The sequence below is a fragment of the Stylophora pistillata genome, chromosome 1 (assembly GCF_964205215.1).
Source record: "Stylophora pistillata chromosome 1, jaStyPist1.2, whole genome shotgun sequence".
In the NCBI taxonomy this organism is placed as follows: Eukaryota; Metazoa; Cnidaria; class Anthozoa; order Scleractinia; family Pocilloporidae; genus Stylophora; species Stylophora pistillata.
Window position 1 is genome coordinate 55004666 of NC_142519.1, and position 16660 is coordinate 55021325.

At 36.7% G+C, this 16660-nt stretch overlaps 1 protein-coding gene and 1 long non-coding RNA gene across 6 annotated transcripts; one reads left to right on the forward strand and one right to left on the reverse strand.

Moving 5' to 3' along the window:
- Nucleotides 1-3950: 3950 nt before the first annotated feature.
- On the forward strand, nt 3951-15621 carry LOC111320946 (protein boule-like). 4 transcript variants are annotated; one of them, XM_022923692.2, is made up of 11 exons: nt 3952-4077; nt 4407-4478; nt 5840-5931; nt 6249-6303; nt 8348-8404; nt 9433-9469; nt 10274-10356; nt 10752-10775; nt 12317-12368; nt 12459-12524; nt 13278-15621. In XM_022923692.2, exons 1-11 carry the CDS (start codon nt 4075-4077, stop codon nt 13349-13351), a joined length of 615 nt encoding a protein of 204 aa, XP_022779427.1. In that variant the 5' UTR covers nt 3952-4074; the 3' UTR covers nt 13352-15621. The 4 variants fall into 4 exon arrangements, with proteins under 4 accessions (XP_088619412.1, XP_022779427.1, XP_022779428.1 ...); XM_022923693.2 differs by having other exon boundaries at nt 3953-4077; nt 12459-12520; XM_088763283.1 differs by lacking the exons at nt 3952-4077; nt 4407-4478 and adding an exon at nt 4527-4666.
- On the reverse strand, nt 5806-16496 carry LOC111320947 (uncharacterized). Of its 2 annotated transcripts, XR_002693909.2 has the most exons (5): nt 16359-16495; nt 16088-16260; nt 9529-15971; nt 8891-8969; nt 5806-7252 (listed from the first exon to the last, which is right to left on the reverse strand). It is a non-coding gene; the product is annotated as an uncharacterized LOC111320947 (long non-coding RNA). The 2 variants fall into 2 exon arrangements; XR_016002514.1 differs by having other exon boundaries at nt 8891-15971; nt 16359-16496.
- Nucleotides 16497-16660: the final 164 nt, after the last annotated feature.

Sequence of the window (16660 nt, forward strand, 5' to 3'; positions counted from 1 at the left end):
GCGGTCTACCGCGAGCAGGCTTTCTGTCAGTTCGAGGTGTCGTCGTCCAGCACAGCCTTCTCTCGCTATTGCATCATAGGTAGAGACCCCTGTTGAACTGAGTTCCTCACTTGACCGGAAAATAAAATAAAAAATAAAAACAAACAAACAAAGAAAAAACATGCCGCATCTTAAAGGTGGTCGTTACCCTGAGACTAAAGGCCATATTTTATCATTGCTACCGGTTCCACGAGACTTAATTTCCCACGCTCTGTTCAGTGTAGTTGGTGAAGCGGCCCGTTAGAGCTCTGTCACTGCTCAAACAGTTACAAGCACCGCTTAATTCTGAACAATTGGCGGTAAGAGACCGGAACCTTTGCGGTACCTTCCGCTGAAACATTCGGAACTGCATTCGACTTACGTAAAAATGAATTTCAATGCAAAGTTTTTCTCGCTTCTAGACCTACCTTAAAAAGCACTTCAAGGTTCTTCGGAGGTTTTTCTTTGGGCTCAGCATGCAAGGAACAATGCCATTTTGGCGTTTTGTTTAAACTGATTTTCACCGGAATGGTAATCCGTATACCGGCGACGCAGGCAAGTGTATAAGATCAAAAATGAGCTCTTCCTTTTTTCCTTTTCAGTATGTTACAGCCAAGTAGTAAATATGCATTATCTAAAGATTTCAGGGAAAGCTCTAACAGCCTTAACGTTTTCAAATGGATTACTTACGAAGATGCCTTTCCTATCTTAGCATTTTCTGTGCATAACATTTACACTTCTTTAAGTTTCGCGGGGTATGAATACCGGGTTCGCTAGGATCCAGTGTTCGTTCTACTTATGAATATATCAAGAGATTGGAAAGACCTTGGCATTTGGCCAAATAAGTCAAGCTATACATTTATTGGAAGGCGAATGTGTAATTTAAAATCTGGATTCTGTGGAGTTAGCTCATGAGAGGTCAAATTAGACTTTGCCGAGTCCAACAAATAGAAAATTTCGCATTTCACCCCTATAATCCACAACAAGATATCAAAAATAATGTGAATTTTTAAATTAAAAACCTAGCGTATTGAATCGAGAAAATAGGCATGATAAGTACTGCAGAGGCGATTCGTCGACGGAATGCGATCAATGTTACATTGAACGGAAATTCACATCTACTCTGTTGATCGGGTAGCCTGATCGTCCAGGTGCAGATAATCCTCGCAGGACTGCGGTCGATGACAAGGAAAGACTCGACAATCTGACTCAAAGTCATCAATAGAGGAAATATCCTCTTTCTGATTAGTGCTGCATTAGGATCAGCGGGAATCAAGTGGACGGTAAACTACAAGAAATAGAGGGGAAGTAATCAAATGGTTCACAGGGGGAGGCAGGAAATTCTTGCTCTCCCCGTATAAGTGTTTTCGGACCAGAGACATCGGTTTTGGTGACGAGCAGGTATGATTTAAGGAGGACTAAATTGGGAAGTGTCGATTTGATTTATCGCAAAATTGACGATTGAAAGTGCCAAAACTGTGCCCAGTTGCACGTGCCAGAAAAGTAATCAGATTGCACTTTACCCTGTGACTTGTTTCTAAATTTTCTTTTTCACATCATAACCTCAGAATCACACTGTAGGATTTTGAGAATAAAACATCGCGAAGAGGCGGCATGGCCGAGTGGTTTGAGTAATCTGGTGTCCCGGGTTCAAGTTCTCCGCCCCTCACTGGATTTGTTTGTTCTCGGTTGCCCGTAGTCCAACTCCTTGCCTGCGCTCTGTAAATACCCCACTAGTCTGCCTCCTTTCAGGGGGGATTTTTTAAGCCCCTTAGGAGGAGCCTCAATTTACTTATTTATTATTATTATTATTAAATGTAATGATCACCATCTAAACAAGCACTCGATGGTAAACGAATTCTTCTCTTCAGCACCATACGAAAAGTGTGCAGAACAGTATGGAAAATATATATACTGATGCCAGTGTACAATACAGGGTGTGAAAGGCTGATAACTCTGTGTGGTAAACTGGTGATAGACTGCGGAGCCAGGTTCTCTTGTAACCTTGGCATTGAGGAAATCAAGCAGAAAGATTACTAGATCGCGACAGACCTCGTTGACCTGATCTAACATTTTCTAAGAATACCGGGAAAAAGGCCTCAGTTCGTGCGTCTCCGTGAAATTGAATGCGGAATTCGAACGCCCCAGGCTAAAACACACAGTTAGCTGGCTCTGGCTAAAATTAATTTGCAGTCTTCGTGCAGAAGGCAACATTTTCTGATAGCCTTTTTGGGGTCATCACTGAAGCCTGTCACGAGAAATCATTTTGATTTCTTTTAAATAGTTAACATTTATGTTCTTTGCGTGAGGCATTAGGGACTAAATAGCTATGGTAAGGCAGCTGCTAACTGTCCGAAGCAATTTTGAAAATTTCTCCCCTGCACTGTGTAATGTCAAAGATTATCAGATTAATCTTCAACAAGAAGATAAGATCATCCCTGTTTGTGTTAGGAGACTGAAAATTAGAGGTGTTACTTAAAAAAAAAAGCCGCCATGCACTTTTAAAGCGACTTCGATAAGATGCTTGTATACGACACTTGAGAAAATTTACTATTCGCACGATTCAACGGATTTTAATGGATAAGATTTTTATCTGAAACATCTACGAACTGTTCATGCTAACAAGATGAATATCGCATTTCGTAGAAAATGCTATTAAGATGTAGAGGACGGGGTCTTAAATATTCTAAAACGGTTATAAACTCTCAAAGTTTTCATCAACTTCACAATAGCTACAAATTAATGGACACTTGTTGCGATGAGAGAAGCGGCGACCGGAAATATATAAGTCTGTTTTCACAAGCGTGCAAATTTGGCGCATCGTACTTTTTTCTTTTTTTAGAACATTCCACAATTTTTCTGTCGGAGGATGATTAGAAATACGTCGTTCTTCGTGAATCTTGAGTATAAAGTAAAACATTCCAACTAATCAGACACCATTGTCATGATTAAGCTGTTCTCAAGTTCGGCGGACTAACATCTTTATTTTTCCCGTTCGTACTCGTAAAATAAAACTCCCGAGGGATTTTGTTGGCGGCTCAATAGTACTTTAACAATACGGGCACAGTTTACGTATTCTGAAATAATGTTATGGATTTTTTCTGCTTATTCGTTAATCAAGCTACTCCACCCCGTAAACATTCAAATCTGGCCGGAAGAACTCAATATCAATATCACACTTCTTGCGTGGGAAAAATAATACCCTGGGATAAATGTTTCACTTGATGGTCTTGATAGATGGGATAATAAGTCTTTGTTTACAGTTCCCAACTCTGGATCGTTGATGCGCTTGAAAGATAAGAGTGAAAAGGAAATGAATATGCCAGTTCATCCAAAAGCTTTCAAACAAAAGATGGCGCTACATTTGAGAAAAAAGAAGAGTCCTTTTTTTTTCAGCCTATCTTAAGCATTTCTGGTCCGGAAGTTGACCTTAAAATGACACGTTTCCCTCAGCAATTATCTTAATATGATGAATGATCTAAAAATCTTATGGTAGAATCTCGATAATCAACTTAATATATTTTTTCCTTCCACAGTTTGTTCTGGTCAATGTTATGGTTTTCGCTGTCAAATTAGCAAACGCGGTCTATTTAATCAAAAGAGGCTGTGATTTGGCGATAGTGAACGTCTTGAAAGTAACAGCTTCGAGCCGTCAGCACTGATCTATCAAATCGAAACCATGTGCTTTCTTTCCAGTTAAAACCACCCACTTTGAACCGCTATCAGTCGTGCTTCTGTTTAAAAGTGGCTCGCATTTTCCCGAAAAAAAAATTGGCAAAGTTTTGAGAACTGTATGCGAATTAGCTCATACCTTTGTAGTCCATTTAGAATTGCATTGTTTTCGTCATTCAAGCTATATGTTCCGCTGGGAAATTATGTCAATTGTTGTTAACTCCCTGTTCCCGTGTTTTCGTAACATCCGTGAAATTAGGTAATTAATAACGTGTACCCCTGGGTATAAAAGAACTTTGACATCTGCGGTTAGTTTAGTTTCCACGTGCAACTGCCGAGCTCTCAGGATTTATGTTTCTCCTTCGTTTCAACTTATAGTCAGTAATGGTAAGAAAACATTATCTTGTGTAACCTTTGAATATCCCAGCATTTCTTCCAAGATTCTGCGATCTCAAATCTGCATGTTGGAGGTCTCGGTGATTGGTCTTAAAAACGGCATTCTTGCATATAGAAATAGTTGAGAAGCCATCTATTTGGCAATCCATACTTTGTTGCAAGTTTACAAAGTTTTGTTTTGATCAACGGCCGTTCTTTTCTAAGCTTTAAGGTTTACTGAAACCATCGGCAAGAAATCGACACTGAATAGTTTAAATGATAACAGTTTGTAACATCGTTATGTGCGAATAACCCACAGATTCTCTGACCTTGTCTTCCAGGAGAATTCTTCGACCTACCTCTTCGGAAAGCGTTTCCGTAACCGTTTGTTTGTTGGAGGGTTACCGGTGAATGTAAGCTGTATCTCGTGCTGTTTTCTATCCTTTTAATAACACTGATCTTAGATGAGTGTTAAAAAATTGATTGCTGAAGATTATGTTCATTTGATCAGTGGCTATTATCTTGGTAGCGAACAGTCCAAATAAAACACGTGAAGGCCTCTTGAGTTAGAACAACAACTATGTTTCCACACTTCTTTAGGGTAAATCTATATTTAAAAAGATACTCAGAGTTCTGTTACGATTAGCTTGGTTTCAATCATATTGCTTTACCAATGATGTTTTCTACAAACCCGCAATTGCAACGATATTTTGCGAACGTGACTCGCTTGTTGCGGTCATTAGGCCACAATAGCCTGTTATTGTTTGTCTTGTGTTAAGCTATATGCTTTTGGTGAGTGGAAATTACAACTGTAAATCAAAAGAAAAATAATCGGAAAAGGAAATGAAATTGAAAGTTTGTATTGTTGCCGTATTTTTTCCAAGACGTCGTGTCTATGTTCAAAATTCCCCGTCAAAATGTGGAAGTGTGATTTTTCTCGATACATCTCGTAGATAGTTCTGAAGTGCTTTTCTTCTTTTATATCCCGTTTGCGCTAAGACTGTGGTTTTGATCAGTGTTTTAATCAAATAATCAATGTCTAAGTATCATTGTGATCCAGCGAAGTTCGCACAACTGGTCAATCGGACATGAAATTTGTTAGCATTTGTGATTGAATTAATTATGCATTAGAGAAGCGCGCGAATTTTAACACCCTTGTTACCAATTAATCATTCCGATCTGGCGGAAATATGTGGATATTTATTATTTTTTTTGTTAAACTGGTGGGTTTTTGAGAGTGCTGGGTTGTTTGCGTTTTGGTTTTGTTGTTGTTATTTTTTTTTCAAAGAAAGGTCTAGCTTAAATTCTATAAACCATCTGTAATATTAGGCTTAAAGGCTTGTAATAGTGTTGGGGTGTCAACTCCATGAGATAGGGAGGGAGGGGATGGTGGGGGAAAAACCTCATTAACATCAGAGTAAATTTCTGACAATGAGGGTTTTTAAATTAAGATCAACCTGATACTTCACTTGGGATGACAATTATTTTAATGAACTGTATGGGTCACACTTCGTAATCGCTTTTAAATGGAGGCTGCAAGCTGCTTAATTAAACACGATAACAGGTTTTTTCTTTTTTAATTGGCTCCAAAGGGCAAGGTAAATCTTCTAAATTTATCCTTGTCAAATTTGTGCCAATTTGTGTCTTAACGTGGCTGATTATCCTGGCTTAGAATATGAAGGACAAATAATTTGGTGCTTACTAAGGCAGGATTTGATGTTGCACAAGAAACACTTTAGATAAATTAAATATTTGGCATGATTTTATTTTTCAGACAACTGCTCATGAATTGGCCAATTATTTTTCCAACTTTGGACATGTCATAGAGACAAAAATTATTTTTGATGAAAACAATGTTTCAAAAGGGTAAGTTTATTTTATCGCCCAGTTGTATAGTAAGAATCTATTCAGCATTCAATATGCCATCAACACATAACAATGATAATTACCTGAGTTTCAAGTCTCATTTGTGGGAGTTTTTTTTAGTTTAACTAGTGGAAATGTGTGCAAGGAGTCAATAAAATTCTGTGGATACCTCAAGGAAAAAAGTAAGATGTTCACAGAGGGACCTTGCTTTTGCTTCGTTAGTCCATGGTTTATCGGGTTGTAAAATATTTTGAGAGCAGATCATCAATACTTATGACATGACTGTTCAATTTTGTTCCTGTTTTATCGCCTGGCAGATATGGATTTGTCACTTTTGCCTCAGAAAAAGATGTTCATAATGTTACAGAGATGGTAAGATATTTTAAAATAATTGTTTTCAGAGCCAACAAGAATATAGGTGTTTAACCAAACCAGTTCATGCCTGATGAGTGATTTCTTACACCTGGCATTTAAATTTGCCATCTTGGGTAAATTTTTCGAAGAAAAGGTAGCTTTGAATCTAAGTGAATGATGAGAGTGCAAAAAAAATTTAAAGAGAATGCCTGTGTATTGTCTAAAATCTTCAGTTGTAGAGGGATAGATATGGTTGTTTTTACTTTCACAAGGATGGGAATATTTTTGGAACATCTTTGTAAATATTCAGGCATAGTATATGATTGGGTTCTCATTCACCATGTCTGACTCAGTAAAAATTGAATATATCAACTAAGTTGAAATGGTAAATTGGCCACCGTTGCGGTTATAAAAGCGAGTATTAGCCCTTTGTCGGTGGAAATGTAAAAAGTAAAAAAAATGGATAGGCGTTCAGAAAAAGGAATTAAATCTCGATGAAAGAAACGTTTTTCAACCACAATAACTTTTGACATACTGGCATCCATGGTGATGAAGTCAGGAGAGTGTAAATTTACCAAAGTCTGCAGTGCCAAACAGCTGTCTTGACCAAAAGTTATTTCTGAATCATTCTTATTTTGAACCTAAACCACAACATAATGCTATTTATGAAGTGACCTGTATGGCTCAACTCACGCAATGTTTAATTTGACCAAATTACCTAGACCTCGCTTGAACTAAAGGTTATTTCTGAATCATTGTTTGAAATATTTGAAATTCAACCATAGTATAACACTATTTATGACACAAAGTGTGCTGTCTCTCGCACGCAATGCTATAAGAAACCATAATGAAAGATGACTCTTGTATGACCAAATAGGTTGACACAGGCCAGTCTGGATAAAACTGTTCAGCCCTGCACTCACTCTGCACTGGTGCATTTTCCAATAGTATGAATACCTGTTGTTGTCTGCAATGACAGAAGGGAAAAGAAATTAGAAAATTTTTTCACATTTTGCAAGACATTTGTAGTTCCATGCTCTGACTCCAAGACTTGAATAAGAAACTATTGTTTTGTACGTACTGTTATTGTCTGCCTCGTACCTTTTTTTTATGAATTTAATAGTGACCTATTTGGGTTCCAGCTTCAAGTAAAAACAATTTGAAAGGTTGGGGGTCGTGATAGAAAAGTTTGATTGAGTGTGGTCAAGGCAGACAAGAATACATGGGTCTGACATGACACATGGACCTTACTGTGATCAGTTCATACCTCCACAATCTCAAGCCAATTTATTCCCATCCTGCTCTCTCACTCAGTCAATAGGGAACTTAAGCAGTCATGACGGCAACGCCACAGAAGACTTCGATTCAAAAATGAGTTTCTACTTTTAGTTAGAATTTCGGAAATGGCTGCATGTGCCCATATCGTAGGGCGCCAGACCTCAAACTCAACATAATCCATAAAAGTAGCATTGAGTTCCAAATGTAAATTAAAATAATTTGCCGCCGTGGTTTCAGTACACAGATGATGCAAATTTTGGTGACTTCACGTTGTTTGTTTGTAAAGAATGGCTAAGAAATGCACAAAGTTTTAAAACGCATGTGCTGGGCTATTGTTCTGCCAGTTAGATCTATTGTTTTTCCACATTCTCGTTGCCGTCGCTGTCATGGTTTGCTTAAATTTCCTAATAAGTACCTCAAGCAAAGTGAGAGGAAAAAAATACCAAAAAAGAAAAAATAGAAAAGCAACCAACCAACCAAACAAAAAGAAGTCAAACTGTTTTGGTGTGGTGCAAAAGACTCTCCATTAACCTTAAGTTAGAAATTCGTTGTGTAGTGGCTAATGTTTCCAGCTATTTAACCCTTAAACTACCTTCCATTAGGTTAGTTGACCTAATAACCAATTCTCAGAACCAACATTATAAAAACTCTATGACAGACAGTAAGGAGAAATACTTAAGAGATCTTGGCCGTGAAAGGGTTAAATGGAAGAGAGGATGGAGGTATTTTCTGCTAAGTTAAAAAATTTGTTTGTGAATATTTTTTGATTACTTATATTTTGCAGGGAACTTTATTTTTTCGTAATAAAAAGCTCAATTTAGGACCTGCTGTGAAGAAACAGGTAAGCCTTAAGCTTTCATTTAAGGTTGCTTCCCGCCTCTGTGGGTGTCCTTTGGGGAGAAATTTGTATGTGCACTAGTTTAAAGAAAATCACAACAATCTAAACATCAGAAGAAAGCTTGATAAATGTAGTTTACAATAAAAATATCATTTAAGCGATTTTTTTCATTCAGGAAGTGTCAGGAGTTAGTAAGGTGTGAAACGGCTGAGGGTCCCTCTGTTGAATTTATTAGGTATCAGATCCTGCAGCATCAACAAAATGGCTGCACAGTCTTATTCACAAGGCATTAATTGACAAAAATGTGTCAGACTTTTCCAAAATTCTGATTGTTTGTCTAGATATATGCATCTAAAGTTAGAGTAGTGTAAAATATGTGAGAGATAATGTGAAAAATATTTCAAACATCAAAATTTCTGGACACATTTTCGTTTGTCATCCCTGGAATGTTTTGGTGAAATTTCATGAAAATTGGTCAAATCTACATACCCTATAAATTTGCACAGTGCATATATTCCTCTCAACTTGTGCCACACCAGGAGATTATCTCACCTCCTGAAATCACAAACTAATGCAAAATTGGGACCTCCTGGCATCAGTGACAATGTATCAATTAAGACTGCCCATATGTAAAGCATTCCAGACACATTTTTAATATCTCAGTTGCTCAGTGGAGCATTGAGGGAGGGCAATACAATATTAGGTGACCCAAAAACCTGCGCTAAAAATGGAAAAGCTGGTACAAGGTACAAGATTATGACACCTTTCTGATTTCTTAACTTTTCTATGAAAATTGTTTTTTTTTTTTTAATAATTTGGACGCTTTTGCAGATTTTTAAATTCATTTTTCTCGGAAATTTTTAGGTAAAATGTTTGACTTCAATTTAGTTAAACGAAAGAAAAAATGATTTTTTTTTTGGCATCTGAAGGAGGAGAGTAACCTTGAGGACTAATTATTTATGATAGTTTTAATAAAACTCTAAATCAAACTAACTTTGTTCTCAAATTTTTTCACTTTGTTTATTTTAAAGGGACCAATGTCTCCTGAATCCCCTGAACTTGTGGTTGGTAAGTGGAAGATGAAGAGAATTGTTCTACTTGTGAATGTTCTGTAGCATATTTAATACCTTTTTTAATTCAAATTCTTCAAATTGGTCAAAGTTTCCACAAATGTCCTGCACTCTGTCAGAAATTAAAGTTATACTGTGGTACATATACACATGTAGAAATAAGAGAAGGGAAATGATTAGTAGAAGGAATCAAGAGTCCAAAGTAAAAATTAGAAAACTGCTCGAAAGATGAGAAAGAAGGAAATTCCAAGAGGTGATTTGTTTTAGTTCTACATCTCATAGGCTGGAAGGGGAGCACGAGTTCTCCAGACCAATAGGCTCTTTGCCTGACTTGATCACATGATCAACTTTTGGTTAATGCAAAAACAGTTCACTTTTGAAAAATTGTGTTAGCACAAGCTGAAAGAGCATATTAAAACTAGGTACCAGTAACCTGAGAATTTTCAGCCGTCTATCTCAAGAGTAGCGATTGCAACAGCTGCTGAAAGTTAGAAGCATTTGTTCAAAAAAAACAACTTTTGCCACCCAGTCTCACCTATATGGTTTTCCATACAAACCCTTGAAAATTCATAAATTAAAAAATGTCGTTAAATCTTCCTCTTATGCATTTAAGGGCTCAAATTGCCTGTCTTTGATTAAAAGTGGATTTAAGCCCTGTAATGCTTAAGGAAATAAGGGAATCAAGAAAAACCAAATGAATGCAATTCTATTTAACATGTTGGTTAAAAAATCTACAATAACTGTGAAGATTATAGATTATTATGAGTGTACAGAATGAAGATTCTTATTTTCTTTTCTATAGTCAGCACTCAAATGAAAGGGGACTTCTACTACCCAGTTCCATCGTACACATACTCTGATAGTCAGTTGTCTCCAGCGCCACAGGTAAGGACTTTGAAACTCATAAGAAAACTTGGCTCATGCCAGAACTTATCACAATTTGAGTCACATTTACCTGTTAACCTCTAAGAGTGACTTGTATCTAAATTCTCCTCACATAATCACCCGTGAATCAAACATTCAGGAAGAAAATGATCACAACCTAATGAAGCCCTTGACTGTTAAACAAATTATTCTTGTCAACACCTTAGGAAATATATGAATGTATGTAATAATTGGCTGGTGCGGGTGATGGTCCATGTGGGTAACGGCTAGAAATTATGGTATGTGTTGATAAACTGTGTTGATACACTGTTTTGATACACTGTTTTGATACCCTAATGAATTTTGATCTTTACACAGACATTTTCTGACCCTTGTGCTTTGAATATTTGTTTCAGTATACATATCAACACCCATGTCAGGTGAGAACTTAAACTGCACAGGGCCACTGAAATAATGTCTAACAATTATGTCACAAAGTTGTGGTCAATAAATGTATTAGTATATACCACACAGATGCCAAAAAATTAGTTAATTTCTTTTATTGGTATATACTAAAACAGTGGATAGCATTGAAGGCGCGCTCTGATTGGCTAGTCAAACTCCAAATATCCTTTGCTATCTACCTTTGAGCAACTCGGGAAAAAATGGCGTCCCGGTATGCATCCGTGACAAGCAAAGAAATCGCTCAAATCAATTTTGGTGGTGCATATTTTCTCACTGTGTTAGTATATACTAAAACAACTATTCACCTCGGTGTCGGTGGTTAGCTCTGGATATTTACTTCGCGGCTCGGTAAATATCCACCACTAACCACCTCCACTTCAGTGAATAGTTGTTAAATATACTGAAACATGGTTGGAAAAGAAACACTTGATGTACGTATGATTTTGTCTCGTCAGCTGCTCATAGGTGAATAGTATTTGCTGTTCACAAGCCAATCAAAAGCACTGATTTAAATTATTGATGAGCCATATTAGTTAATATCATGATTATAGAGATAAACACACTCTGATTGGCTGAAAAGTATGTTATAACTTAAAAAAAAATAACCCTGTGAAAGGTGATTAGTAGGTAGGTAGGTAAACTTTATTTAGCCACGATGGCCCATTCAGCAGCGAGGCTGATATCCAGAGGGGCCCTGGAGTAAAAAATTACAATAGTTAAGAATACAAGACATCTTGAGAGCTGAAAATACAGGATAAAATTTAAAAGTACAAGATATAATTTATAAGTAAAGGTATAAACAAACATGCAACAGTTTACAAGTAACATTGAAAGCGCTACTAACATCAAAACAGCATGTCCATGAAATGTTGATGTTTGAAAGAAACCAAGATTCACTTCAATTAATTACCTGAGATAGCTGTATACTCCTTTTCAGATTGTCTTGTAGTATTTTGTGACACAGAGAGAGAATTGAAGATGTTGCATCCAAGTCAATTAGAATCTTATATCCTTTCAGTTATTCTAATAAGAATTAATAATCATTTGCCTCCCAATCAACTAATATTGTCAAATAACCTGTTGGAATTTGTCTCTGGGATTGTTTTGACAATATCTAACATGTCTTTAGCATAAAGTACTATAAACATCCGTGTAATGTATAGATTTAGCCAAGCCTAAAAGTGGAGCTCCCAAGTTCTTAATATTAATGATAACATAAAAGATGTGCATTTGCCAAGACTCGCCTGAGTCACCCCTCCCTTACGCATGTATGTATGTACGTATGCTCGGTCAGTCACAACCAAATGAAAAGAGGGAGACCATATTCCATGGGTAAGGGGTTCTGCCTTGCGTGCTCAAAGTGTGTGTGGGAGCTCCATTATAAACCACATTCATAGATAAGCCACACCCCCAATTTGAAAGCACAGAATTTGGAAAAAAAATAAATATTGCTAACTTTGTTGTTAGGGAAAAATATTAAATGCTATTTGTTGATGATTCTCAAATTTGTCACCAGGTCTCCTATCCTCACCCTCACCCTCACCCTAGGGGCTATATGTATGTATATGGTGAGTTTCATTGTGTGGTTTTATGCATTGCCAACATTGTTCAATTCTATCGAGATCTCTTCTAAACATTTTGGATTTGTCTTTCTACAGAAGAACAGCCTCCACTGATGTTCTACCAGCACCAAATGCCAAATGTGCAGAACACTCCACAAGTAGGTACTTGACAGTGATTTTAAAAAAAGTTTAAGTACAGTTTTTGTTTGAGGTTCTAACATGGCTGCCACAGATCAGGAAAAAATCGGGCAAAAATAAATCTCTCTACAGCTGGTAACTCTCGTGAATGATCAATACAGACAAATGATGAGAATGAAGAAAAATATCATCGGGGGATTATAAGTTGATCCAGTACCAAATTCTCCAAACTAATATCATGCGAATTGTATGGCAAACAGTGAGGAGAGTTACTAATGAAATCTTGGGACTGAAAGGTTTAATTTAAAAAACTCTTCAATGTCAGAGAAAAGTCAGGGAATTTCTCTCTGAAACAAGGAAAATTTGCATCTTTCAAAGAAGTCACAGAAAAGCAAAAATTTAAAGAATTGTAAACTCGATCATGCATCCTGTCGTATCCCTCTCCATGATGAAAGATGGTTATGCTTTCCTTTTTATGATGTACTTTGTTTAATAAAATTGAACAACTGGTTGCCACTGTGTTTTCAAGAAAACCAATAGTTTTTCAATGTGTTGCCTAAAGGAGCTATCGGATCATTACCACTCTATGCCAGTCACTGAAAGCATGATGTCATGGCTGAAGAGTTTGGAGGTCATTATCAAGATCCTTTTGTGAAATTGTTAACACAGTTGGCTTGGGAATTGTAAGGGAATTTCAAAATTGTATAACTGTAGCAACCATTTTTAGGGTTTCTGGAACATCATTAACAATTACAGCAATCTCTTTGTCAATTTCAGGCTCCAAATCCTCGACAAAAAATCAACAAGAGACTGCCACCCAGGATGAGACGTTCTCGAGAAAACTAAATTGAACTACCTGTACCTTCTATGTCAGACAACTTTCTCAATGTACATCATCATACACATCTTGAGAGCGTATTTCTATGAAAAACTTCAAGAAAACCCCAGCTGTGCTGCAGGCTTGGATTCGAGCCTAGAGCATGGTGACGATTGTATCATTTTATCAAAATCAAATCAGTTTCATTTGATTTTTAAATTGTGCATGATGCAGATAATTTTACAGCTTTTAGAAAGCTTTGAATGTGTGGGGCAATATACATATATTTAGTATAATTTCAGAGCTGAACAAAGAGTTTCCGGCAATCTGATTGGTTGAGTGGTTCCTTATATGACCCTGTATAAACTGCTCCGTGCGGTTTACATAAAATGTTAAACTAAAATGTTAATAAATGTTACTAAAATGTTACGATTTTAGAATTTTCTCTATTCAGCTCTGAAATTATACTAAAACAATTATTCGCCTTCGGTTCGGTGAATATTGTTGAATAATCCCCTCGACTTTGTCTTGGGGATTATTCGACGATATTCACCTAACCTGAGGTGAATAATTGTTAAATATATATATATATATATATAAATAAAAATATATATATATATGTTTATATGGGGTTATAGGCTTCCCCTACCGGGTCACCTTGAAAATTAGGTTTCCCGGGAGACCACCTCTCCGATCACGTAAATCACATCTTCAATTGCCGTGTTGCCAGCATGGTTGTCCTGATAGTGTAGTGGTCATCACACCTGACCAGTAATGGGGATGTGGGTTCAAATCCTGCTCAGGGCAAATTTTCTTTTCAAACATTTATTCTATTTAAGTATGATTACTTGGGGTGTACAGGGTTAGAGTTTCCCTCGTATACAGAATATATATAAATATTTAGTAAATAAACCCCTTCAGGTGGCTGGTATGTCGGCTGATAATGTCCGCAGCTGAGAGATTGTCTGAAAAATGAATATTTGGCCGAGAAGCAAAGCTTCGAGGGCAAATATGAAAATTTGAGGTCAATCTCTCAGCCAAGGACATTATCAGCCAACGTACTAGCAAGCCAGAAAGGGGTTTATTTATTTTATAACCCTCCCATTAATTTTCACATCGCAATTTAACTGCACGTAAACATAGTAAAAAGCCAGTGGTGATCTTGTGGTGAATGCACGTGATTGACGCAAGCAAGCAAGCAAGCAAGCAAAAAAAAAAGAGTTTGGTTTCCTTCCATGTAAATAGGAGAATGGAAAGGTTGAAACTCTTGCATTGACCATGTTTATTTTTTCAAGGAAAAAATTGAAGGACAAATATTGATGCGAACGGGGGTTATTGCGTGATAACTGTCCTGTGAGTATGCATCATGTGACGTAAAGTAACCAATAAAATTGCGCGAAAATTAATGGTGGGTTACAAATATATATATATATACATATTGTTCTTCCTGAATAAAAGGGAAATTTAGGTAAAGGTTGAAATGTTGAAGGGAGATATGAGAATTTAAAGGCATCGACCTTCTCATTGCATACACGGTACTGTTTTGATCTTTCTTGCTACTTGACAAAATTTCATATTGCTTACAAAGAAGTGCAATTGTGCTCTTTTGCTTTGCCTGCTTGCAATATGTTTCAACGACTGCCAGTCTAGGTCCTGTAGGTTAACCTACAAGGCACATTATTGTCAACCCAGAAAACTAATACTGCGTTAGAAACTTCTATGCTGCTTTAGAAATTTCATATTCTATGAATATTTTTGGTAGGAAGTTACCAATGACTGAAGACTTCATAAGACTTTTACCGTGACTCTACTGTTATCCAAAAAAAGAAAGCGAGATTGACTGGCATACCTTTGGTTTATAGTAAGACTTAAAGTTACTGACTTTCCAATGTTTATGATATCTTTTATACATTTAAACATGCCATAATCTATTTTCTTGTACAATGATAGCATAAGATGTAACTTTTTATTGATGTGTATGTGTTGTCATCACTTTTAAAATATTTATTTTTTTAATTATATTGTAATACAAAACCAAGAAAGGGAGCACTTACTTGAAAGCCAAATTCCATGTGCTGCAAAGAAACCTTTAAAACTAGCTTCAAATTTTACTTGATTATATTATTTAAATCGCTAAATTGAGAGTAGGGCATGGCGTGATGACTACTGATTTTAATCATGTATCACAATATTTTGTGTATGTATCTTTGATAATATTCAAGTGACGTATTTTACGACATCGCTTTAAGCTGAAGAAATGAAGCCTAACTGCTAAATTGTTCATTAAAGTGTCGTTGAAAATGATCCTGGTGTATCTCACCCTAATTTCGCTTGTACCCACTTACTAGCATCCCATTTCTTGTACAGTATCACATCAGTCAAACTTTAATATCACAAGAATACAAGAATACAGGAAATGATGACCAGCTCAAGAAGTTCATGGTTGTCAAAAACTTCTCCTCGTTAGCAACGTTAAAAGAGCAGCGTGGACAATATGCATATTGGCCTTAGATTTAAACAGTTAAAGATGATTTCTTCTTCGAGGATTTTATTTCCTACTATTCATGTCCCCAGTAGTTTGTTTATATCCCGTACGAGTTAATACCACTAGCTCTTATCTGATTGGAAAGCGCACCATTTCACTTTCGAGCAGCCTGAGAGACAAAAGTACGCGTCAAAAGTTTCACTTACAACCACTTCTCGGTATATTTATAGATGTAAGCAAATCCCAGGTTCTTATGTGGTACTTTCTAAAACAACCGGCACTTACCCTCATCGTCAGCTTTAAACGGTGCTGCTTTACCTCCACTGCGGTAAATAATTGTCGAATATGCACAACATTTTCTCTAGTCACCAGATCCTACCGACTTGATTACAGCTCGCGGCACAAAGGTAGTCCCTCTGCTGCTTCCCGTGCCTTCAATTTCCTTCTTTCTGTCGAACCTTCGTGAAATAGGGCAAAACACATTTATCCCAAATTGAAATACTTTTAACTACTTAAGTCAAATCCAGGATTAAAAACGATAAGAAAATTTGTTTACTGGAATGTTGTTACAATGCAACGACTGCTGTGTTTTCCTAACGACAACCATCTCAAAATATATTACGCATGATACGGTATTCGTTTGGACACCAATTTAGCGAATGATGAATTGATGTAGCCTTATTCCTCCACCCTTTGTTCCTTCAGAGTGACTGACATCTAATTTCTCTTTACAAGAACACCACTGAATCACGCATTAGCGTCACGAGAATAAAGGAAACTATCACCGACTAAAAAAGCGCCTGATTGTGAAACAAATTCTCTTTGTCAGCATCTTAAGAAATGTTTAAAGAACCGTAT